Consider the following 27240-nt stretch of genomic DNA (forward strand, 5'->3'; position numbering starts at 1 on the left):
GACAACTGGCTTGTAAGACCAGTGACCTGTGCATTGAAACGCCAACCCGCTTCAGATTAAATATTAGATAAAATTAAATAGGTATTCTACGTCGAAAACGTGGAGAAAACACGACATCCCTGAAAAAACAAGAGGATAAGAGTTTGAAATTTCCGATCGTCATTGGATTTGACGATGCAATAACAGGAAAATCTTCTTGGTAGCGGTAAAAAACTGCAAAACAGACAGGTTTGGTCATTCAGGGGTTAGCATTTATAAACGGAAACGTTTTAATGAAACCGGGCAGAAATAATCGAAAACACATTTTCGCTCGGCACGTCAGACATTGCACTTTGGTGCAAACAAAACAGTGTTCTGCAAATAGAAGAATATTTATGTCTGCTCAGCGTCTTATGTTGAACCGCTAGGTGGTATAACAGTTAAACATAAACTTCAATGTACTGATGAGTCAAAGACCAAATGAAAAAAATGGTTATGTGCCCTAAGCACAAAATAAGGCTAATCGCTGAATGAGAAAAAGTCTTTAATAGTCATATTAGTTGATGGCCATACAATCTTGATTTGGCGGCTCTCGGTGGAAGGGTTTCGGAAGTAGTGGTCGAGAAACCCATATCGCATCGGAGGGCCAGCATCTGCGAGCTTCATCGGAAGTGGAGTTTCGAGTATCACGAAACACTCCAAATCCACCTTATTCGCCCGATTTGGTTCCCTCAGACTATTATCTGTTACCAAAAATTAAAGAAAACGGCTGATCATCTCAATTATAAAAATACGTATCATTGTAGACGGAAAACACGTTATCATAGTTGAATCGAATTCAATTGAATAATTGCGCTAAGTGACAAGGAAGACGTATAATTAAAAGCCTGTTTAAATCCATCTAATGGTGCAATGATGCCTTTCTCATATTGCTCATACCATCATCAATATTATTATGGAGTTATAAAAAACAACTGTTCATTGAATAGAAAAGGATCAGGGTCATTTAGCCGAAAGCCGTTTTGCCGAAAACCATTTCGCCGAATGCCATTTTGCCGAAAGCCATTTCACCGAAAGCCATTTCGCCGAATGAGTCATTTCGCCGAATCCTGAAGTCGTCTTAAAATCGTAATTAGAATTGATTTAAAATAAAGACAAATGAAAGATGATAGACTTAACGCTCGTTTTGTTGACCTACAATTGTACTTCTTGAATAAAAATTGATTCTTGTATTATTGAATAAAGATTGATTCATGAACCTCAAAACGGAGTTCCCAAGAAAACTTGTTGACTATTAGCTCCTAAGCATCAAAGCAATTGCATAGGTGTATCTACCAGGCAAATGTATGTGGTATTTTCCGTTTATCAAGTGAAAATGAAAAAATATCTAATGCGGCTACGCCATCCGCTCCCATATATTACAACGAATTCAGGGAACCGTAAGCCTTTTCCTTTGAATATATAAGTTTGTGAAAATCAATTTGGCCATCTAGAAGATAAGTAAGGTAGATCCTTTTTCAGTTTTTGACTACTATTTCCAATACTTCCGAAACCTAGTTTCGAGGACAGGAATAGCCGAAGATTGTTCGTATCACCAGCAACAAATATGACCGACAAATAAGAACAGTTTTGAACCTAATTGAAAAGAAATTTTCCCTCTTGTACTTCGTCGCTTTAGGTAGCGGTATAAATTTTTTAACGCTTAACCCAGTAGTTCCAGAACCGGAAGTCGGATTCAGATGAAAATCATGAATATTATTTGGGATTATAACACCTTCTACTTAAACCTAAGTTCATGAAAATCAGCCAAACCATCTTTGATAAAATAGTCTGAGTTTTTTAGGAGTATTTAAACACTATTTTCGATGCTTTCGAAATCGGAAATCAGGAACCAGGACAGCAGGAATTAGTTTGATAGGCTGTCTTCTAGCAATGAATTTATCAGTCAGTTTTATGGGATTAGTACTTGTTTTTGCCATCGTTTATAAAGAAAACACATGAAATTGAAAATTTTCCACTTATCGTACTCTAGTTCCGAAACCAAAAATCGGATCCGGATGGAAAGATAATTTTTTTTTAATAATTTAATAACCTTTTGTTTGAATCTCAGTTTGTAAAAATCGGTCAAACCATTTCCGGGAAAATCGAGTGCATATTTTAAACTTAATTTTCATTTATTACCCTATAACTCCGGAACCGAAAGTCGGATTCAAAATAAACTTTATAGCAGGCTATGGGACTATAAGACCTTTTATTTGAATCTAAGTTTGTGAAAATCGGTTCAGCCGTCTCCGAGAAAAGTGAGTGACAATTTTTGTCGCACACACATACATTTGCTCAGTTCGTCGAGCTGAATCGAATGGTATATTGCATTCGGCTCTCCGAGCCTTGGTTGAAAAGACGGTTTTCACAGTGATTGCATAACCTTTCTATATGAGAAAGGCAAAACACGCCCCTGAAAATGAAAATTGTCTACCTATCAGTTTGTAATTCCGGAACCGGATTATATTAGGATGAAATTGGGTAAGATTATATGGGGTTGTAAGTCCTATTATTTGAACCGCCGCTTTTGAACATTAGATGAGCGCTCTCCGAAAAAATCAATGGCACATTTTTAGTTCAATTTGCACATTTTTACCCCGTAACTCCCGAACCGGAAGTCAGATCCAAATGAAATTCAATAGAAACCTATAGGATCATAGAACCTTTAATTTGAATCTTCGTTGAAGAGAATCGGTTGAGCGGTCTCTGAGAAAATCGAGTGCACTTTTTCGTCATTTTTTGCACATTTTACCCCGTTACTCCCGAGCAGGAAGTCCGATCCGGGTAAAATTCAATAGCAACCTATGGGACTGAGAGACCTTTTATTTGAATCGAATTTTGTGGGAATCGGGAAAATCTACGAGAAAATCGAAGGCACATTTTTGTTACATACACACGTACACACACAAACACACACAGTCGGTTTTCACAGTGATTACATAACCTTTCTATATGAGAGAGGCAAAAAGGGAAACAAACAAATGTAATTCCTAAAATACTAAATTATTCTACAGTTAGTAATACCAATAAATTGGAACGTTTATATCTTTGATCTGCTAAAGGTCGCTGATACAAAGATGTATTATTTTCTACCATCTCGGAACCAATTGTGGACAAGATTATCTTTGTGCATTAAAAAGTTTTGGGAAACGAATCATTTTCAATATCGCTATAATCAACATTTAATTCAGAAAATAATTTTGAACAAAAAAATCGCATTTTGCATCAAATTTTCAATTTTAAACAGTTTTCTATTCTATGCTTGTTAGGAAAGCATTCTCGATTGATAACTGGATTGAAACATATTTACTCGAAAAGAAGTTCTTTTAATATTATGAAAATATCACATATTCTTGTAAGGCATAGATATAGTTGAGTTATTGTACGACTTATTTTTGTAACATGAAAATCATGTTCTTGAAATCCTATTTTTTTTGTATTGGTGAATCGAAAATGTTCCTTTCTGATTGGATCGCATTTTTCCCATGCATATTTTCATGTAAGGATTCGCATATTAAAACGTTTGCCGATATAATCATTTTATATTGGGCAGTGAAGATATAAATATTTAAAACCCTTATGTTCAATGTTTAAAAAACACCAAAACCCAATACAATTATGTATCTTTTTTCCTTTATCGAGTCGTTTCTTTTGCAGATATGGACAACTGTTTCTTAATTCTAAAACAACAAACAGCTCTATTTTAAATGGTCCCTCGATGCACCTGTAAATCAAGGGTGCACTCAATTTCAACATCGCATCTTGGCATAACCAACCGAACGGAACCTCTATGCTCTCATGTACGTACGCCAAACTTGAGTGCTTCTTTATGTGTTGAATTAAAAATGATACATTGGAAATTAGGTCAAAATGTAGCATGTCGTAATATTTTTGATTTGTTGTTCTTCCGATGTGTGCGAGAGGAGAAATATTGCCCACGAATTATACCAAATCCACAAACAGTCTCCTGCTCTGACATCAGAAATGGGTCGCAGCCAGAAGGAGAATAGCGCTATGTTTAGTTCAATGTCGAAGCAGAATGGAAACGAACAAAATGAACCAGTCGAATCGTATGCCTGACCGTCTCTCGTAATTTCCCTTCGAAAATTGAAAACATGGAGATCGTTCATATTCCTACACCACTAACCAAAAAAAATGATTCAGTAGGTGTTCTTTACTTTAGTTCTATTCGATGGGACATGACCATTGATTTTTGGTGGATAGACAACGGATTGTATCCACTGATTCGACAAGAAACTCATCATCTGTTTACGATCAAATCATCAAAGTAGTAATATCTATTCAGTTAATCTTGGTGAACTGATAAGTTGAACTAGTAGTTCAATATAAACAGCTAAAGCAAAGAAAGGTGCTGTGGAAACCAAGAAAAATAATTATTATATGGGTTATATGTACTTTGTTCGAACATGACTAAAATCTTTTTTCTTAGGAAAACATTTCTTACATATTTTAATTAAAAAGCATTAGTTGACGTGCATTGAAATACGTGGCTTTATTTATGGATGAAACACAAACAAAGCTCAGCAATCGTATTTTTCGCAAGTTAATTCGCAATGCACTTTTGAAATAAAGTAAAAAATAGAGGTTTTCTAGAATGAAGCTCTCAAGATTTTCCGAAAGCCTGTTCGCTATTGCAAATGCTAAATCGTTTCACTAAATATCTAACTAATAATTTGAAGAACGAATTATTGTTCCAAAACGTTTCTATTTCAAGACAATATATTCTAAATAATCATTTACAGGATGGGTTGTGCTAAGTTGTGCACATGACCATTTTACTTATTAACGTCTTGTCTTAGACCCATCTGTGCATTAGCAGTTGAAACACTGGTGGACCATTAATCAAGTAGTACACTTCTAGAAAAATTGAAATTTACGCTTGAGGAAAATTCAAGCATGCCGTGATTTTTGCGGTGATGACACAATATTACATCTATTAATATTTAAACATAATTTTTGTGTCTGTGCCGATGTAAACTTCAACTAAATTGACTGTGAAGTTAACTGCCCATACTTGCATATCAGTCCCATATGGAAAATCGGCATGTCGAGAAAAAGACGATCAAAATTTTATTTCCAATTTTTTTGATTTATTGTGCTACCTAACGCTAAATCATGGTATTATTACATGAAATATCGGTAATACACTTTTGCTATTCCAATAATGGGACTGACATGCGGGTACTTTGCATATGGGACAGACATGAGTTGATATTTTTCACATTTTACTGAACAAACCCTTAACTTTTATTGCAATTTCTGAGAGTATATTGAGGATAGATTGCATTCCTAAAGCTAACTCAAAATTGGCGAAAATCGATATGGGACTGATATGCGAGTATGGGCAGTTAAAGATATGACTTATCTCTACATGTTTTGAATTATAAATTTAAATGAATTACGACGCTCCTTTTATGTACATCAATAAAGTCGTAAACTTATAGGATTTTCCTTCCTCTATTAGAATTAGGTATTAGAATTGCTGGAAAAACCGGCTTTTGAACGGAGCCTTGGAGACCCATAGTGTTCTATTCGACTCAGTTCGACGAGATCGATGAGATTTTAACAAATTTATGCTCGTTTGAAAGCTACTGTCGGGCCATTGATCAAGTTCAAAGATCAAATGGCTGTGACTTTTGGTTCCGAAGATATGATTGTAAAGGGTGATTTTTTAAGAGCTTGAGAACTTTTTTAAACAATAAAACGCATAAAATTTGCAAAATCTCATCGGTTCTTTATTTTAAACGTTAGATTGGTACATGACATTTACTTTTTGAAGATAATTTCATTTAAATGTTGACCGCGGCTGCGTCTTAGGTGGTCCATTCGGAAAGTCCAATTTTGGGCAACTTTTTCGAGCATTTCGGCCGGAATAGCCCGAATTTCTTCGGAAATGTTGTCTTCCAAAGCTGGAATAGTTACTGGCTTATTTCTGTAGACTTTAGACTTGACGTAGCCCCACAAAAAATAGTCTAAAGGCGTCAAATCGCATGATCTTGGTGGCCAACTTACCGGTCCATTTCTTGAGATGAATTGTTCTCCGAAGTTTTCCCTCAAAATGGCCATAGAATCGCGAGCTGTGTGGCATGTAGCGCCATCTTGTTGAAACCACATGTCAACCAAGTTCAGTTCTTCCATTTTTGGCAACAAAAAGTTTGTTAGCATCGAACGATAGCGATCGCCATTCACTGTAACGTTGCGTCCAACAGCATCTTTGAAAAAATACGGTCCAATGATTCCACCAGCGTACAAACCACACCAAACAGTGCATTTTTCGGGATGCATGGGCAGTTCTTGAACGGCTTCTGGTTGCTCTTCACTCCAAATGCGGCAATTTTGCTTATTTACGTAGCCATTCAACCAGAAATGAGCCTCATCGCTGAACAAAATTTGTCGATAAAAAAGCGGATTTTCCGAATGGACCACCTAAGACGCAGCCGCGGTCAACATTTAAATGAAATTATCTTCAAAAAGTAAATGTCATGTACCAATCTAACGTTTAAAATAAAGAACCGATGAGATTTTGCAAATTTTATGCGTTTTATTGTTTAAAAAAGTTCTCAAGCTCTTAAAAAATCACCCTTTATAAGTGACGTAACCGACAAAACATGTTGTTTTTTACCGCTTTAATGTATATAAGGGTGCCAATATTTTGGTATCACCTCGAATTACGTAAAGCGCTATTGTTCAGAAGTTTAAGCATCTCTAAAAAAGTCCTCATGCGAAATTTGAGCTGAATCGGGCATGAGTAAGGGGTGCTGCCCAGCGGTTAAAGTTTGAAACATTTCGAACTTGAAAAAGCATCACTCATGAAATTTCCCAAATCGTACATTAAATTTCCTGAATATTATTAAAATTCCTGAATATTATTTGGATCCGACTTTCGGTTCCGGAGTTATGAGGTAAAATGTGAAAATATCTGTTCTAACTTTTCTCATAGATGACGCGACCGATTTTCACAAACTTAGGTTCAAATGAAAGGTCCTGTGGTCGCATGCGTAATTTCTGAATTTCATCCGGATCCGACTTCCGGATCCGGAAATATAGAGTAAAGTGTGTTAAAAATGTTATACCATCACTGAAAAGGGCGAAAAACCGTAAAAAGTTATCTAAATCGACCTCAAATCATCTCCAATTGATAGTTTTTATCAGTAGACGGTTAAACAAACCGATTTCGGTTATTCTTTTAAGAATTGAAGAAAATTATTTTGAATAATACCACAGTATTATATATGATAGTATGATTTATATGAGAAAGGCATCATTACACCAGTAGGTGGATTAAAACAGGTTTTTAGATTAGCATCACTCTTCTCATACAAATAAGCAACGCAAATGTCAAGCACTAGTTTGGAAAAATGATACTGACTGTGTGACATAAACACTGAAGCATGCTTTTGTGAACTACTCGAATCAATCTGAATCAATTTGTGTCAAAATTAGTATCCGAAATTATTTAATAAAAGTATGAAATATATTTTCATGAGACTGATATGAAAGAAGAGAAAGGCATTATCACACCACTAGGTGGATTGAGAAGGGCTTTTATTTAAATGTGTAGTCATTTGAGGGATTAGTAGCTCGTGGGTAGTCAGTTTGTGAAAAGTGAACGTCAGAAAGAGTTTTAGAAGCGTTAAAAAAGGGGTTATAGCAAAAATTCACGATCCGCTTAGTGATTTATGTTGAGCCGCAAGGTGGCATTAGCAGTGGACTAACATAAACTGCTAATGCACTGATGAGTCTAAGACGAAACGTAAGATATTATCGACATTCGATTCATCTAAGTATGCTTAACCGGTCAAATAAATAGTTAGTCTATATTGTTGGCCATTACTTTCTGATGTAATGACAAAAAGCTGAATTGATCGGGCTCGAGGCAAAATATTTTCCAAAATTAGAAAATAAATGTAGGTTTACGTATAATTAAGCCTTCCATCTAGACAAACGTAATCTTTCATGAGCCCCCTTCTTCATCCAACGAGTCTACGTAGTTTATGTACGACCCCTTCGCAATTGTTTTCACAATCAGATTAATTTTTGTGATTCATACTCTTTTCTAGACAAATAATGGGATAATACACAAAGTAAGCTCAATGGTAGTATTCTTAAATATTAACTTTCTACAGGTTACTTCAGTTTTATTTAACGTTTCTCTTCCACCTGGAAAACTTTTTACAAAAAATCATAACATAGATTAAATTACTAAACAAACTAGAAATCTGAGAAAATCAACTAATCAAACCACATTCAAAAACCTAGAAACTTTCAAGATTCCTAAGAAACACCAAGAGATTTGGAAATTCTTGAAAACGGAGAACAAACTCTAAAATGATCCTAACAGTTTGATATTGATAAATTTGAATGCTGTAAATTCCATTTTTGCCTTTGACTCTACAGAAAGGCTGTAGAATTGCTGGAAAAACCAACTTTTGATCGAAGCTCCGGAGGCCATTAGTGTTCTATACCAGTTCGACAGAATCGGAAAATGTAGGTGTTAGAAAGCTACTCTAATGGTGTTTTCGTTTTTAAATTGCACTACAACGGTGTAGCTAAGGTAGCACTAAAACCGTTGGTTTTTGTCAATTACACTACACCAGTGCTACACTTTTTCTGCACAGATACATTGGTTTAGCACTCATCCAAAGTTGAGTGTAGCTGGAATCGTTTGTTGTAGTCAAGAATTACAGTCTTCGTGTAGCACCGCACTGATATAGTGCAAATTAAAAACGAGAACGCCATAAGGTTGTGAATCAAGTTCGAAGTTCAATTGGTTATCACTTCCGGTTCCGGAGATATAATGATATGTGACAACATATCAGGTGTCCCGGGTTGGCGGTTCAATGCATAGGGCACTGGTCTTACAAACCAGTTTGTCGTGTGTTCGAGCACCGACCTGGAAGGATTCGTAGTGTCAGTAGAATCGTAGCACCAGCCATGCAATGGTTCTGTACACTTCTGAATCGGCTGCGAAGTCTGTTACGCTTTTTCTTTCAGAAAGTGTTAAATGATCGAGTTGAATTCAGTTCGTGCTCGCATCTCGCACGACACAGTCGAAAATCATTTACGGTCGAAACAACAGAAACAAAGACAATACAGTGCAGTGAACAATTAGGTGTAAAAAATGGTCAAATACGATTTAACAAAGCCGGAATCTTGGCCTGCAAAACCAAATTCAATTTGTATAGATTTCAAGCGTTGCAAAGTTAGACCAGCAACAAATGAAATTGAAATCTTACTTAAAGAACGAATGCATCTAGACGCTAATAATGTAAGTGAGATTCAATTTAACAAAGCGTCTAACTGTGTGTACATTATGTTTAAACGTGAAAGAGATGCAATTGCATTCGCTTCGGTTAACAATGAGGTGCACAGCGTTGAGTGTAATAACATTAAATACAAAATCCCTGTGCACATGGTGGACAATGCCATAGAATTACGCGTGCATGACCTTCCTCCGCAGGCCAGCGATAAGTTCGTTCGGGATAATATGTCGCAGTATGGTGAAATCCTTTCCATCGAAAGGAAAGTATAGCGCAATTTTTTCCCCGGCATCCGGAATGGCGTGCGAGTGGTACGTATGCAACTACGTAAGGCAATTCCATCTTACATTATTTGTGGTCAAGGTGGGACACATCCGTGTAAAACGCTGATTACCTATGAAAATCAGCTGGTTACATGCCAGTTTTGTGAACAACCGGCACACTACGGTAAACCTTGCACAGAAACTGCGAAAAGGACATCTTCAACCAAATACAAGCTCAACCGTTCAACAATGGAAACTAGTGAGCGCAGTACTCCTGTTTCACCATCAAACCAACCAGCAACTGCAACCAATGTACAACAAGGCACATCTACAGCAACTGGCAACGAGCTCAAGACTGCGAACATCAAGGAAAACGAAAAGAAGATGGAAATCAACAACAAAACCACCGATACGGCAATGGATGACGAGACGAGTCACGAACAAAGTGCCCCTCAACCCTCGCAGGAGGGAAATGGAAGATCCTCTCCTTCTAAAAAAAGAGTGACAACGAGATCCACTTCAAAAAATGCATTATTTAAAAAATCGGCTAATTCGGCCACGTAAAGCTTGTACGCAAATAGGCCTGAATAAAAAATACCTTTTAAATAAAAAAAATCGAGTTGAATTATATTATTACTGTAGAAGAGCAATTTGTACTTTTCAAAAGGCTGGCAGCAAGAATAGATCTAACCATAAACTCCACCCATATGAAGTACATGGCGGCAGGTATATAATGAGGCAGTCCAAACGATGTTAGATCGAATGAAATGGAAATCTACGGTGTATGAAGTTATCGTCGAGTTTGTATATAATAGAGCACTGGTAACAATATGAGCCTCGAGATAATAACGATTTCGAAGCCGCTTTCTACGGACTCCGGAGACAACTGAAATCCCACAGCTACAACTACAAATTTACTTTGAACAAGCTCCTGGAAGAGATCGTAGAGTGCGGAACAGATCTCGCACTGCAATCGAGAATGACGGTCGTGCAGTGGAAGTACAGATGATACAAATCGAGTGGCCTAGAAATCTACAAATCATTCAGTCATGTTCCGGAGATGGAATGTGTACCATTCAAGTAAATTGAAAGAAGTGAGCCACATCAAAATATGAACAAAATCAAAGTATGAAAACTAATGTAACTACGGAGTTTATAAGATTTAAAAAAAAACTCTTGATTAAATTTATATTGCTGCATATTGATTTGAGACCGAATTCCTCGTCAATCGAATTACAGTATCTGATCATTCAATCTGTAATTGCAATGAATTCACCAGCTTTATTACCTCAGTATGCAGTAACGAGTCATTTTGAATTAGTTTTTATCGCGAATAGTACATAACCTCACAAAAAATGGTATGTTGACATGTTCATTAAAATTTACATGTGTTCAACTGATATTATATACATATCACCGTGAAGCGTGAGATTGATCAATTACGTGTTCATCTTGAAAACCCAAATAAATTGGAATGAAACTCAATTCTATGACAGAATATCGTGATGTCTTGAAAAAATTCCAGAGATGTGTTTTTAATCGTGAGGCTCTCATTACCGTTCTCACTTCCACTTTCACATTCACTTCACTTACATGTCACTTCACTTGAGTTTACCTATCACCAGTATCGCGTACAGTGAAATAATCACTGTAGTGAAAAAAATCATTTTTCCAACAAAATTTTGGTAATGTGATGTTTGTAACAACCACAAGCTCATCTAAGCAATTACTTTTTAATGTGAAACACATTTTTGTTTTCTATATACGGGTGCAAACTAGAAACTCAAGAAAAATACACCTAGAAGTGTGGTCAGGTTTTGAACAATTACAGCTCAGTCAATTTTGTATCAATTATTATTATTATGTCACCATTTGATTGGAAATATTTCTACGTATTGATTTGAATGTACATAGCCATGTATTTTTAATTGTATATCTTTGAAATGTTGATGAATAGCTAGCAGTGTCCTATTTGTCTGCAAAAAATCGCCGGCATACCGGATTTCCCTGCCATAGACGACGGTTTTAAAGGAGTAAGCGATATATCAAACGGAACGCATCGCTCTAATTGGTCAATCGATGTAAAAGCGAAGCTGTTGGCAGCACGCGAATTTATAAATAGAAGCGAAATTATAGCTAACGTTTCAGTCCTACGCTTAGCATGCTAGAGGTAGGTTGTTGCTAGACAGCAAGACAAAAAGTGCCATAAAACGATTTGAAGCTTTAATTGCTATACTCTAATATTGTGTCATGCAAGATCGGATGAAATTCCATGTTATGTCGTTTCGCCTGAAAAAATGACAACTACCCCAGGGTAAATTTTGAGTGCATAAGATAAATTTCTAATTTATATAAGATGAACTCGATTGATGATGAGATAAAGTTTATCGCTTCAACCAAAATCGCAGAAGGATAGTAATGGTAGAGAAACGCTATAAAAATAACTGCTTGCGTACAAAACTTGAACAGAAGCTTGGCGAAGAGAAGCTTAAATATCGATATCCGTATCGCAAGCATGTACAAACATATAATTGCATACATTTGGGCTATTGATGTAATTTCGTCGGCTACAAAACAAATACAAATCACGACTATTAGGTTGTTCGCAACGCTGTTTTATTTCATATGGACTGATCTACTTTAGATCTACAACTGAAACATGTCAATCACGATGCTGAGATTTAGTTCTATTTTTCGAGTACAAATTTAAAACAGATTTAAAACTGCTCGACGAAATTGTTTTAAATTAATGAATATTTGAAACACGAATAGAACACTGTTTTAATTTTTTTTTGCGTGAGCGTCTGTTACGAAATCTGAGAGACGAGATGTCAAAGCGTCGAATGACATTTCAGAAATTATCAATTCAAGCGTTAAATGTTTTGCACTGAATAATACAGTTTCATTTAGAAGCACTCCAGCTCACTATGATCTGTAAGAATATTCATATCGTTTTCGAAATCATTAATTTATGGCGTTTTCGTTTTTAATTTGCACTACACCGGTGCAGTGCTACACTGAGGCATAAATCAACGAACAAAAATGACGAAAACATAAACAGTAACCATTGACTACAATAAACGATTCCATTGCACAGAGCTACACCAAACTTTTGATGAGTGCTACACCAGTGGTGTCGGTGCAGAAAAAGTGTAGCACTGGTGTAGTGCAATTGGTAAAAACGAACGGTTTCAGTGCAGCTTTCGTTACACCGATGTAGTGCAATTTAAAAACGAAAACGACATTAGTTTGTTTGTTTCTGATTTGAAACAGTGAAGTGAATAGACACAACACCAATACAATTACAGAAATATATAGAACAGATATTAAATCTTTCCGTTGAGATCGTCAAGCTCGAGTTTTATTTTTGACAGTTTTAAATTATACAACAGTATGTCATTTTAGAACAGATATCCATCACCGCGTTGCGAATAGCCTTAGAGTCTATATCCTGGGTTCGCGTGTTCGGTGTTGGTTCCTAATAAAGATCAATCTAAGCAGACTCTCGTGCATTTGCGGATTCAAAAGTGTGACGATTAATTGAAAATATCGATCATTAGAAATTTTGGTTGCCTTGTTCCACATTAATGACTCAAACAACCCCAGGGGCTGATCCTTGTAGTTTTTCTCTGAAGCGACTTCCGTAATAAGGGCCTACAATCACTTCACATGATCAAGGGTCTCAATCACATCACCGTGTAGTGATACCGGTAATAAATGCCTGAAAATGTTTACTTTCCCGAACGGACATATCATCGAATGGGGAGTCAGAAATATTTCCTGGAGGCAGGACATATCCATGTGCGGAACGAACGACTGTTCAACACCGATTCAAGGAGAAAGGATTTTTTTTTATATTTCTCATGTTTCTTATGCTGGTCTCATTTATGTTTCTCATAGCTGATGTCGCTGGTAATCCGTCATCCAAAACACCGATCATTGCGGGAAAGTAGTTTTGCAGTTCCCACGGTAATCACCTTTGCGTAGGATTACTCGTTTTTTCCCGGTTTACCCGAAGCTAGATAGGAATAAAACATCCGGCTCTCGCACCGAAGAATTATGATCGCTTAGAAGGAAACATTTTCAGTACTCAAACTATGAGTTAGAGTGAGATCTGCTGAGACAGAGAGCAGAGACTGCTCGATCCATTGACTTTTGGATTTTATAACAATTCGTTGGTTGAAAGTCGAGTAGTCCGCAAAATATTACGACGACTCTACTAATGAGGGAACTATTGGTACTATGACGTGACATAAGTGACGAAATAATGAATAAATTTCAATATATTACAATTAAAGAGATGTTTTTTTCCTTCAAGAGTGACTTTTTTCGTTTACATTCCAGCTCTTCGGTCTCAGCCCCTCAATGTCGTTTGATTAACAATTGTATTCTGGCAAAGACATCATATTAACAAGACATCCAGCTTTTACATTTCCTGAATAAATCATTGGAAACGTCATTTTTGTGAAGCTTTCAGGCCAGTCCGCATCGAATCTAGTACACAGATGCGAGATGCAAGTAAGTTCATTTTAAACTTTTTTTGAAAGTTAAATTTACCATGAAGTTGTTTATCAAGAAATTGACAGGAACGCGCAAGTAAAATATTTATTATTGTCAACAAAATATATATTGAAACAAACTAAACTCGAATATCCTGTTTTGTAACTTCAAGCAACAATAATTGCAAATAAAATAAATCGTTGCGTGAAACCAAAATTTAGTTACTTTTACAATATTTTTCTCTGCGTGTTGTTCTGATGTAAATTTTTTCGATAATTTACATATCTCGAAAAAATGATGATTATGGCTTCAAAGACATCTGGCAAAATTGATTTCAAAGAATAATGTTCTAACATCGAATCATCAAATGTATCTATCGGTAATAATCGAAAAAAAATAGTCATCTCTGTTATCGAAAATTCAAATCTAGGTTTTTTTTTACAGAAATATGCAGAGCTGCTATAGGCTGAGATAGATTGAAGATTAAAATTCTAGATGTAACTTTTTCCCTGATTGGAGTGAAGGCGAATAAATATGTCTTCCTGAGATTTATTATCGAAGTGTTACTTGCAATTATTTAATCGTTAATTCGAAACAATTTTTCATTCAACCATGTATAACAATCCCAAATAGTACTGTTTTAATGCTGCAGACTTTCAAAGTGCTACTAGTAAAATACATCATGTCTATGACATGTTCAACTGGTTCAGAGAAGAAAACTGCAGATTGCAGATTACAGTTAGTGCTTATTGTACACGTACAGCCTCTTGAAAGCATGTGAGCATTAAAAAAAATATAACGACTTGTTGGTTGGCTTCTTGTTAACGACTCTATTTAGTACCTACGCTTTATCCCAATTAACTTGAAAGTGGAATAGTAGAGCAGTACAGGACGAAAACCAACTTCAACTATTAAGCGATTGTTGTTTTTTCGCTCTGCCCAAAAAGGTTATGAGTTTTTAGCAACGTATCGTGTTTTCTAAAAGTTCTTGGAAGTTCACCTATTGGAACCATGTCTATGAGAGAATGGATCTGAAGAATTCTACAAAGCCGAATTATTCGAATCTAGGAAACTCCCCACTGTTGATATGTGAAAAAATGTGTATTAAGACGACATAATAAAGAGACTGGTTCAGCAAAGTAGGTAAAAGGTAATGGAAAGTTTCGTATATTAGATTTAGTCCTTTACTATACTTAAATTCGACTAGATTGGATCTGAAAGGTATTTCCTGATTCAGAGGAATTGTCAGTTAGTATCTCGAGAAATGCTCGAACTCGATTCACAACGAGGAGAATTATCCGCACGTGTTCTTCAAGCCATAATCCGGTTGATAACCTCTTTTCAATGGTGGAATTTTCAATAGTACAATAGTACTTTGTTCCTCATTCAGTAAAAACCATTCAAGCGAAGAGGTTGTGTTTCGATTGTACTGGCTCGTGAGTTAACGGCTGCTACCGAGACAATTCTAAGCTTCAGGTAGTTAAACTGCCCATAGCAAACGCAATATTCGGGGCGTTTCCCGACTGGAAAGCTAGCAACGAAGGCCATCCCGTTCATACGCACAGAGGTGTAGAGACACAGAGGTGCGAGAGCATAGAAGTGACGAGTCACAGAGGTGCCATCGCATAAAGGTGCGAAGACGAAGGGGTGCAAAGGCACAGAGGTGCTAAAGCAACCCAGTGCTGATCTACCAGGTACCAGAATTTGTACGCTGCGTAGGATCAAAAGAGACGGCATATATCGCGAGGTGCTACACTGCAAGCATCGCATTTGATCGCCACCAAGAGCAAAAGCACTGTACCTGGGGTCAGGTACAGCAAGTGCAGTGGTGTTCACAACGACGGCAGAGCAACTGAGATAGCAGTAAACGACAGAAGACTGCCAATTGGAAACAGCAAAAGACTGCCAATTGGAAATCGTTGGAAGAGCTTCACGTCGTTCTTCACGATAAAGGAACAGAGACATCAGCTACAAGGTAGATTTAATTTAATTTATTTTTTATTTCTTATATCTGAAATTTTACTAAACATAAGTTTTTATTTTGGTATTATTAATTTACAAAAAAAATTTAATGTAATGGATGATCTCATGGAAGATCATCCGAATCCGATTCCGGATACTAGTAAAAGTTTAAATACTCCGAGGGCTAAACATTATCCACAGGGTACCACTGGGCCATGGATAGTCTATCTTCGAAAAAAAGAAAAGATTTTAAACTTGATGCAAATTACAAAGGATTTGACATCACATTTCTCTGAAGTTAAAGAAATCTGTAAGGTTAATAGAGATAAAATTCGAGTTGTAGTTAACGACTTGAAACAGGCAAACGATATTGTAACCTGTAAATTATTTGCTATTGAATATCGAGTTTACATTCCATCGAAGGAGGTAGAAATTGACGGTGTTGTGACTGAAGCAAGTCTGACAGCAGATGATTTACTTAAAAATGGAGTTGGCCGTTTTAAAAACTCCATGCTTGAGGGAGTTAAGATACTCGAGTGCAAACAATTGTACTCAGCATCTATTGTCGATGGAAAAAAGTCTTATCGTCCCTCAGATTCGTTTCGCGTAACATTTGCCGGATCTGCATTGCCTAGCCATGTCTATATCGATAAAATTCGTCTTCCTGTTCGGCTTTTCGTACCGCATGTTATGAATTGCACGAACTGTAAAAAATTCGGACATACAGCTACTTACTGTAGTAATAAGTCCAAATGTATCAAATGTCAAGGGCCTCATAAGGATAATCTTTGCGATAAAGATGTTGAAAAATGTGTTTATTGTGGGGAAAGCCCTCATGATGATCTTTCAGTGTGCGCTGCATTTAAGCTGCGTAAAGACAAAATGAAGCTTTCTTTAAAAGCACGGTCTAAGCGCACATATGCAGAAATGCTCAAAACGGTCATACATGTCTCCCCTTTGGAAACCGAAAACGGTTTTTCAAATCTTGCGGAGCCAGAGGAATCTGACTCTGACGGAAATAGTGAAGATACCTCGTTTGTCACTCCTCAAGGGTCTGTTAAGAGGAGATTAACAAACCACAAAATACCAAAAAAGACACCTAAAATTATACCTTCAAAAAAAGATCCCCGTGTTAAAGCTAAAAAGCCAAATTTAAAACCAAAAACTGTGCCTCCTGGTTTGTCAAATTCACAAACCAATCCAGGAACTAGCTCAAGAAAAGACAATAATCCAGTGGGCTCCATTTCACATTCACCAACAGGATTACTGAAATTTTCGGAAATTGTAGAATGGATTTTCGCTGCATTCAATATTTCTGAACCTCTAAAGACCATCATAACAGCATTCCTTCCAATAGCTAGAACTTTTTTGAAACAGTTATCAGCTCAATGGCCAGCTCTTACAGGTTTTGTATCATTTGATGGATAATTTATCATCTGCCGCAAATGATTCAATCACTGTCCTGCAGTGGAATTGTCGAAGCATCATGCCAAAACTTGATTCATTTAAAGTTTTGTTGCATAGTCAAAAATGTGATGTATTTGCTTTGTGCGAAACATGGCTTACATCAAACATAGCCTTAAATTTTAATGACTTTAACATTATACGTCTCGACAGAGACTCCCCGTATGGTGGAGTGCTTTTAGGAATTAAGAAATGTTATTCCTTTTATAGATTAAACATTCCTTCGACTTCTAGTATAGAAGTTGTTGCTTGTCAAATAAACATTAAAGGAAAGGACATTTGCATTGCTTCGGTATATATTCCTCCAAGAGCTCAAGTTGGACAACGACAGCTTAATGAAATTGTCGAAGCCCTTCCTGCTCCACGTTTGATTTTAGGAGATTTCAATTCGCACGGAATGATGTGGGGTTCCGTTTACAATGATAGCAGATCATCTCTAATATATAATATTTGCGACAATTTTAGCATGACGGTACTAAATATGGGTAGCATGACACGGATCCCAAGACCTCCTGCACGTCCAAGTGCATTAGATTTATCTCTTTGTTCGACTTCAATTCGACTAGATTGCACCTGGAAAGTATTTCCTGATTTACATGGTAGCGATCATTTACCAATCATCATCTCAATTAGCAGTAACAAAGGCATTGCTAATTCAGTTAATATTCCATATGATTTGACAAAAAATATTGACTGGATTAAATACCAAAGTAATATTTCAAGTGTCTTAACTTCAATGGAAGAGCTTCCCCCACTTGAAGAATATGACTTCCTCGTTTGTTCGATTCTGGAGGCCGCAGAACAAGCCCAAACCAAACGATTTCTTGGTCCATCGTCTAACAGAAGACCTCCAAATCCTTGGTGGGACAAAGAGTGCTCAGATGCTAAACACGCGAAACAAAATGCTTTCAAGACGTTTTTAAAACGAGGAGGAGGAACTCCTCAGAATTTTGAAAAATTCTTGGTTTTAGAAACCAAGTACAAGAACATACTTCGGGTTAAGAAATGCAGCTATTGGAGACATTTTGTGGAAGGTTTGTCAAGAGAAACCTCAATGAGCACTCTTTGGAATACGGCCAGACGAATGAGGAATCGTAACGTAGGAAATGAGAGTGAGGAGTACTCGAATCGATGGATATTTGATTTTGCGAGGAAAGTTTGTCCAGATTCCGTTCCTACGCATAGCATTGTTAGGGAGTCTTCTTCAAATGATGATTCCATTGATAGCCCCTTTTCAATGATGGAATTTTCCATAGCACTCATGTCTTGTAACAATAACGCTCCTGGATTGGACAGAATTAAATTCAACTTGGTGAAGAATCTGCCCGACCTCGCAAAAAGACGTTTGTTGGAATTGTTCAACAAGTTTCTTGAGCAAAATATTGTTCCACCTGACTGGAGACAAGTGAAAGTTATCGCCATTCAAAAGCCGGGGAAACCAGCTTCCAATCACAACTCATATAGACCCATTGCGATGTTGTCCTGCATCAGAAAATTGTTCGAAAAAATTATTCTACGACGTCTCGACACTTGGGTCGAGACGAACGGTTTGTTGTCAGATACTCAGTTTGGCTTCCGTAGAAATAAAGGGACGAATGATTGCCTTGCATTACTTTCGTCTGACATCCAAATTGCCTTCGCTCAAAAGCAACAAATGGCATCTGTATTTTTAGACATTAAAGGAGCATTTGATTCAGTTTCCATTGATGTTCTTTCAGACAAGCTCCACCAACATGGACTCCCAGCGGTTATAAATAATTATTTGCACAACCTTTTGTCAGAGAAACGCATGCATTTTTCACATGGCGATTTGGCAACAATCAGAATTAGCTACATGGGTCTCCCGCAAGGCTCATGCCTCAGTCCGCTCCTCTATAATTTTTACGTGAATGACATTGACAGCTGTCTAGTAACCCCATGTACACTAAGACAATTGGCAGATGATGGCGTGGTTTCAGTTACTGGATCCAAAGCTATTGATCTGCAAAAACCATTGCAAGATACCTTAGATAAATTGTCCGTTTGGGCTGTTCATCTTGGTATCGAATTCTCTGCGGAGAAAACAGAGCTGGTCGTCTTTTCAAAAAAGCATGATCCCGCGCAACTTCAGCTTCATATGATGGGAAGAATAATCGAACAGGTTTTGACTTTCAAATACCTCGGGGTGTGGTTTGATTCCAAATGCACGTGGGGAGGACACATTAGGTATCTGATAACGAAATGCCAACAAAGAGTAAATTTTCTTCGAACAATAACAGGGTCTTGGTGGGGTGCTCATCCGCAAGATCTAATAAAATTGTATCAGACAACGATACTTTCAGTGATGGAATATGGATGCGTTTGTTTTCGTTCCGCTGCAAATTCTCATATTATCAAACTTGAGCGAATTCAGTACCGTTGTTTGCGAATTGCTTTAGGCTGCATGCATTCGACACATACAATGAGTCTTGAAGTTCTGGCGGGAGTTCTTCCATTAAAAGATCGATTTTGGGAGCTTTCATCACGCCTGCTAATAAGATGTGATGTGCTGAATCCCATGGTAATTAATAATTTCGAACGACTAGTCGAGCTTCGATCTCAAACAAAATTCATGACAGTATATTTTAACCATATGTCACAGGAAATCAACCCTTCAAGATATATTCCTATCCGTGTCAGCCTCCTAAATGTACCTGACTCAACTTTATTTTTCGACACATCCATGCAGCGCGAAGTGCGTGGAATCCCGGACCACCTACGCTCTATGGAAATCCCAAAAATATTTTCAAGTAAGTTCAGGCATATTAACTCTGAGAAAATGTTTTACACGGACGGATCGCGAATGGAAGAAGCGACAGGGTTTGGTATGTTCAACAATAATGTTTCGGCCTCATTCAAGCTTCAAGAACCTGCATCTGTTTATATAGCAGAGTTAGCAGCAGTTCATTATAGCTTGAATGTAATCGTCACATTATCTCCAAACCATTATTTCCTCTTCACAGATAGTCTGAGTGCAATTGAAGCCATTCGCTCAAACGCTGCTGGCAAAAATGAACCGTTTTTCTTGGGTAAAATAAAACAGTGTCTGAACGACATATTGAATAATAATTATCTAATCACAATAGTTTGGGTTCCGGCTCATTGCTCCATTCCAGGCAATGAAAGAGCCGATATTTTAGCCAAACGTGGTGCTATTGAGGGTGAAATTTATGAGAGACCGATTGCTTTCAACGAATTCTATAGCGCGTCTCGCCAAAGAACACTTGCCAGCTGGCAAGCTTCTTGGGATAAAGATGATCTGGGTCGGTGGATGCACTCAATTATTCCTAAAATATCGACAAAGGCATGGTTCAGGGGACTGGATGTGAGTAGAGATTTCATTCGTGTGATGTCCAGACTCATGTCCAATCACTACACGTTAGATGCACATCTCCTTCGAATTGGACTTTCCGAGACTAATCATTGTGCTTGCGGCGAAGGTTACCGCGATATTGACCATGTTGTTTGGACATGCGTGGAGTTTCGTGATGTCAGATCTCAACTAATAAATTCCTTGCGTACCCAAGGTAGACTATCCAATGTCCCAGTTCGCGACATTCTTGCTTGTCGTGACCTTCCATACATGAAACTTCTTTATCATTTCATTAAATCCATTGGAGTTCCAATTTAAATTTTATTTTATGTTAAACTGTTTTCTCTTCCATGAGTTCAACCAATAGCCAACTATAGGATATTGAATATAAGTGGTGAACTGATACAAACAATCCTGAAATAGTTATAAGATCATGTACAAAATAAATGTATTTTATTTAATGTAATTTAAAATAGCAACTCGCTTGATAAAAACAGTGTTTAGATTAACTAATGAGTACCAACATACTAATATGATATTCGAAATGTATTAGGTTTAAACTACTATGTATTGTGGATGCCACGGCGAAGAAAAACTTATGTATATTGCCTATGAAATAAACGTATTTATGAAAAAAAAAAAAAAAAGTACTTTGTTCCTGGTATGGAAAAAATAAGTTCAACTTGGTGAAGAATTTACAAGACGCTTGATAAAATTGTTCAACCGTTTTTTTTAGCAAAATATTGTTCCACCTGCCTGGAAGCCAAAATAAAACAATTTATCGTTAAAATTTTCGGTTTTCCTTGCAAATTTTTCATAGCATGGCCAGATCTACTCTCTATTAATTGAAGTTCACAGAAGTGTTCGCTCACCATCACGCGCCAGTGGTCACTTGGGTGTATTTAGACGAGAGCGCGTGAGAGCGATTCATGCGAAAAGAATGTATTTTACTCGCATCAGCTGCTATAACCACAAGCACATACTCAAATGCTGTCTACTCGACACTGAGAAGAAGTGCGCTTTCCTCTTTGTGCGATGCTTCGTTTTTTGCATCCTCGGTGTGGACAAGAATCTGACGCCAGCGTGTATCACTCTGGTGAAATGCCATCTCTGCTGGAAGCAAGTGAAAGTTATCACCATTCAATAACCGGCGAGATCAGCTTCCAATCAAAACTCATTTCAATGTTATCCTGCATTCGGCAATTGCTCGAAACAATTGTTTCTCCATGTCTCGACACCTATAAGTCGTTTATCGTCGATACTCAGTTTAGCTTCATAAAAGTTAAAGAGGCAAATGGTTGCGTTGCTTTAATATTAACATTGCTCTCGTTCTTAAACAGCAAATTGCATCTGTATTTTAAGCAATACATAAGTTTTCTATACAAGTTCCATTGATGCTTTTTCAGACAAACTCCACTGACATGGGCTGCACCGACTGCGTCATCCTGGTGCTGGTCGTTTGCATTGATGCAAAATACAACGAAAAGAGGACAACTTTATGCTAAATCAGCCCTTTTAATGACTCTAAATGTTATCTAAAGAATTGTAAAGATTGCTTCTTTGCAAATCGAAGATAAAAATCATCAATTTAGTGCAGATATAGATTACTTTGATTAGCTTTGTGCACTTTTTGCAGTGTGAAATTCGCACCAAACGAATGCGAATGAAGCCAGCATTTGTATGCTTCGCGTTCGAGAAGAATGCTCCGAACAGTGTTCAATATCGTTGAGAGTTCCACAATTTGGCTCTTCTGAATGCCAGAATCGAATCCCGTACAGCATTTTAATAATTCTTTCACTAAAATATGCAAATCCGAAATGAAGTAGTCGATTTAAAAATTCTATATTTTGCTATTTTTTTGGCCGTTGAAACCGCTCATTTGTGAAAAAGCTATAAAGTAAATTACGTAAAAAGTAAGCTCTTAACCAAAATTGATTCAGTATGGAATCAATCTGCACTGTAAGCAGTTCTGCTGCGGGACGTTCGCAGAGCCGGTTTAGTTTCAAACAAGAGAGATTGGGCTAGAATTTTCTGCAACGGAAACAGAGATGATCATCTTTCCAAGGAAGCATTATCCCGCTCAACTTCAGCAACAGATGATGGAAAGGATGATCGCTCAGGTTTTGGCTTCCAAGATTTCTCTATTCAGTAATAATATTCTAGGAGTGACCAATAAAATTGCATCAGACAATAATTTTCAGTGATGACTAAAGACACTCATTTCGATTACGTATTGCATTCGACACATTATGTGCAACATACCCAAGTAACAATTCGAATGCCTTATGCTTTTGATTATAATTTATAGGAGTTTTATAATTGATTTTTCAATCACTACCTGTTTTATGACAACTATAATAAGTGTCTCTTTTAACCAGTAATATCATAGTTTTCAAAGCTTCTATGAAACCCTTTACCTACACTAACAACAGAACTAAAAATAAAACAATTTGTACTAGAACTCTTAATATTGCTTCCAAACATTTTCTTTAAAACATTATTGTCCGTTAAATTCTTTCATAAATCTAGTTTTGTGTGTGTGCGTGTTCATTGGATGACAATTTCACTCAGAGAAAATTTGAGGGTTTTAAAGTACATTTATGACACATTAGTTGTAGGCTATTTGATTTATTGCTTCTTAGGTTAAGTGTAATTTGCATTAAAGGAAATTTCATGGCCGCCATTATGATGTTCTATACCGTAGCATTTATTGACATCAAATAAATTTCGAAATGCAAAAACGAGGGAATATGATGGACTTTCATGATTCGTTTTCAGCATGTATGCACAAGTTTTAACGCCACGAAATAGTTTTATACAAAAATGACGATGAAGCACAAAAAATAATAAATCATGAAGACTTTCGCAAAAACCGCATTTATTTCAAGGCGATTAGTTATAATTCTTATTTTTATCCTTACATTCACGATAAAAATAAAAGCGCATGAAGTTTTTACGTTCGGAAAAAGCTTAAAACTCGTAAAAAAAGTCTAATATATTCTTACTGATTGCATTCAAAGTAGACATGACACACCCATAGTCAAGAAAAATATTATCAAAACGTCAGTTTATTCATAGCGGAATTCATTCCATCCAAATAAATTTAATGTTGATCGTGAAGCTGGTTTCAAAATTTTCTTGAATTTGGAGTTTTAAAGCAGGTTTATGCTGATTCTTCAATTTGATTTATAAACCTTATGAAGAATGGTCCACTTGGCAGGAACATGCTCTTATAGAGGTTTTCAGTAGGCTTTCGTGGAGTTTGAAGTTTTATTGCAAGATTTATTATGTAGCATTGAAGACAGCTACAAGTATTTATAAATATTAAAAATGTTACTTGGGATAGTGTGACATACAATAAGCCTTGAAAGTAAGACAATTTTGGAAGCTTTCTTCGTGTCTGACAATGATATGAATAATAATAATAATAATAAAAACTCCGAATGGATATAATTCAACAATAGATATGAAGCGCCCATTCGGTAGTACGCATTAAGAATATTGTTTAATAGGTTTTGAGTGGACATTCAAGAAAAACAATTACCATTGCTTATTATTCTGACGTTTCATTAGGCATATTCTTTTATTGTTGTGTTTCACGTCTATTTGTTGTGTGCTACACCACTGGCCTGTTGTGAGACGTTCTCTAGGGCATCATGCATATGATAAATGTGCTAAGCTAAGAATGTAAGAAAGAAAGCTGATACATGTCAATATATAAAAATTCCAATGTTCTTTTTCAAGAGACCCATTGTCTATTATCAACCTATAGACGAAATTCGACCAAAATACTTGTGCATGAGATGAAAACTTCAAACAGCACTTGTAAAAAAACATTATTTGGCAATAATTTGAACTTGTCAGATGACTGGCAACATTGACCGTATTCGAGTGTTGAGCATAGCCAACTCACAGTACATGCATACTGTCCCCATTTTTCTCGCTCTCGCTCTCGTTCCAACATCAACAAACATTTCAAAGCAATCACTGACTTTTCCAAAAGGGAGAATTTTCCTTCAGCCCCTCGCACTACTACTTTGCGCTCTGCTGGGAAAATCCAGGACCATGCGATCCCTTCAGAGCTCACAACTGAACACATTTTTCTTCGTTATCATTTCGAGCACATTCGGAATCCTTATCGATATGAGGTCAGAACTCATCTTCATTCAAAGGTACATTTGATATGTCCGCTTCCGGGGGTGTTCGAAACGGAATCTGTGGTATGGAACGTGTGGTGAGAAAATTCCTCCCCCAATGCATCCAAATACATTTTTCCATTTTCCCTCTAGCTGGCAGCCATTTTCATTTTACACTACAGCCGTGATTTTCAAATGTCAATATGAGAGGAAGACATTTTTCCAACCTGCATTTTCCTTTTTCGTAGTTGTAGTAGATGAAAATTTTCCAGCGGAAAATTTTCTTTATTTCAAGGTCCATCATGAATCAAGAAACAAGCCAGAGAATATCAACTTCAAGGAGGTCAATTATGCAATTTGGAGTTCCATCCAAGTTTGCTCGTAGAGATGATAGAAATATATTACCTATGAATTTTTCGTCAACATCTATAGAGACATACGGATCGATGAGTTGATCGCCCAGTCTGCCAAAAGTCATCGTATGTCGCGTTTGAAAATCCGTCGGTCGCAGGCCGCAAGCTTCGCAGACTTTCAAACGGAGGGTACCCGTAAACATTTTCCTGTCCTTGCAGTCTTAGTTTCCAGGGCGAAAAGATGCAAATGTTGTTCCTGTATCCTAGTGGTTCTTATGATCGTAAACGAAATCGATATCCAGCACTGGTTTTTGCTACTCGCTATCTTTCTTTCTTCTTTACACTCAACACTTTTTATCACTGTGCAGGCTCACAACTTCCGAACGAGATACTTATCTGTATCCCACGTAAATTTCTACTTGCTGCGAATTTTTATTGCATCGAATCTACTACAAAATTAAATCACTTTCACATTGAGAAAAAACCCAAAATATCTAATGCCTATCACAAGAAATGGATATTTTTCTTCCTTTTGCGTGTATATCCTTCTACTTTTTCTCTTTCGATCCAGAGGAGAAAAAGTCGATTTTTTCACTTTTCATACATATTTCTGCACCATCAAACCTTTTTACATCGACTGACTGATAGGCTTAGAAGAAAACGTACTGATGACTGTCTGAGAGCGAGAAAAGAACACTATTTGCTCGGAGAAACAGGAATGTATAGCTCACTTTTTTGCTACAGCATACCAGAGATCATTACCCCAGCGTGTAAGTTCTACCTGGTACTAATATGACTATGAATGAAACTCATCGTAAACGTACATCCCACTGTGGTGTGGTGTTTGTCTCTATTGGCATTCGTGTAGTTGAGTGTGGTTTTAAGTTTTCATGAAAGCAAGAATGTTTCGTGCAAGGGTACGAGTATTGAGGAATTTCTCTCTAGCGAATCAAAACACACTTTCTTCTCTTGGTGTGTTTCCAAAGCTGTAATACTTTCCGAGTATACAATCATGGGATGGCACACGGCATGATTCTCATCACCGCAGACACGCTTGCTCTCAACAACCTTGGATTAGTTTACTTAGGCACTGACAGGTGTCGTAGAAGACGTCTGCTTGTGACAGATGTGCTGGTTGTGACATCTTGACAGCGCTGTCAAATTTACTGATGTGACACATTTTCTACTTTATCGGCAACAAATATTGTACTTGATAAGGCCGTTATGTCAAAGATAAACGCTGATGAGGCGAAGATGAAACGTGAAATGAAGACAAACACGAGAAAAGGTCCTAATTGCAAATTGCAGTTTCTCTTTGTTTACTTTCTCTTTCGAGTATTACGGTACAATCAGTAATCTTTCCATCTAACACTTCACATAGGATAATAGCAAAAACCATCAACTTTCGATATGCACTGTTAAATATGTTGGAAATTACTGGAATTTGTCGTAATAATAGAAAGAGAAAGTAAACCAAAAGAAACTATCATTTGCGCTTGGGACCTTTTCTAATGTTCAATGAGAAATATGTAAAAACCAGAAAACCTTAAAATTTAATGTTCACTTGTGGTCACTTGTTGCCGCGCGAGACGTCAGAAGTGATATTGGACATTGGATAAGTAGTGTAAATTTTGCATATTCTGAGTGGTTTAAATTGACTTGTTAGGCGGAGATGGTAGTTCAATTTCAACTGCTTTAAGCGCTGATGACGATTTTTGCATTGCTCAATCCGTGTCCGGTTTTTTTCATTCGAAATTTTTGTCCAGTTTTTTTTATGGGAACTGCGATCCAATGGGAGATCTTTCTCCGGACGGGACCAGCCAAAAAACCGTGTAGAATCATGCGACAGCAAAAAAATGTAGCCAAGAATAGATTCACTGAGTTTCTGCTTCCATGTCGTAGAAGACCTCAATTGCAGGAGTTTCTTTT

General features: G+C 37.0%; 1 protein-coding gene across 1 annotated transcript in view; it reads right to left on the bottom strand.

Moving 5' to 3' along the window:
- The window catches only part of LOC131426912 (protein kinase C), a 51247-nt gene extending 25043 nt beyond the window's left edge, over nt 1-26204 (bottom strand). The window contains exon 1 of the mRNA XM_058589675.1: nt 25364-26204. Within this exon, the coding sequence (XP_058445658.1) occupies nt 25364-25514 (151 nt within the window). The 5' untranslated portion in view covers nt 25515-26204. The remainder of the gene's footprint in view (nt 1-25363) is intronic.
- Between the last annotated feature and the right edge of the window lie 1036 nt (nt 26205-27240).

This window comes from Malaya genurostris, chromosome 2, assembly GCF_030247185.1.
Source record: "Malaya genurostris strain Urasoe2022 chromosome 2, Malgen_1.1, whole genome shotgun sequence".
In the NCBI taxonomy this organism is placed as follows: domain Eukaryota; kingdom Metazoa; phylum Arthropoda; class Insecta; order Diptera; family Culicidae; genus Malaya; species Malaya genurostris.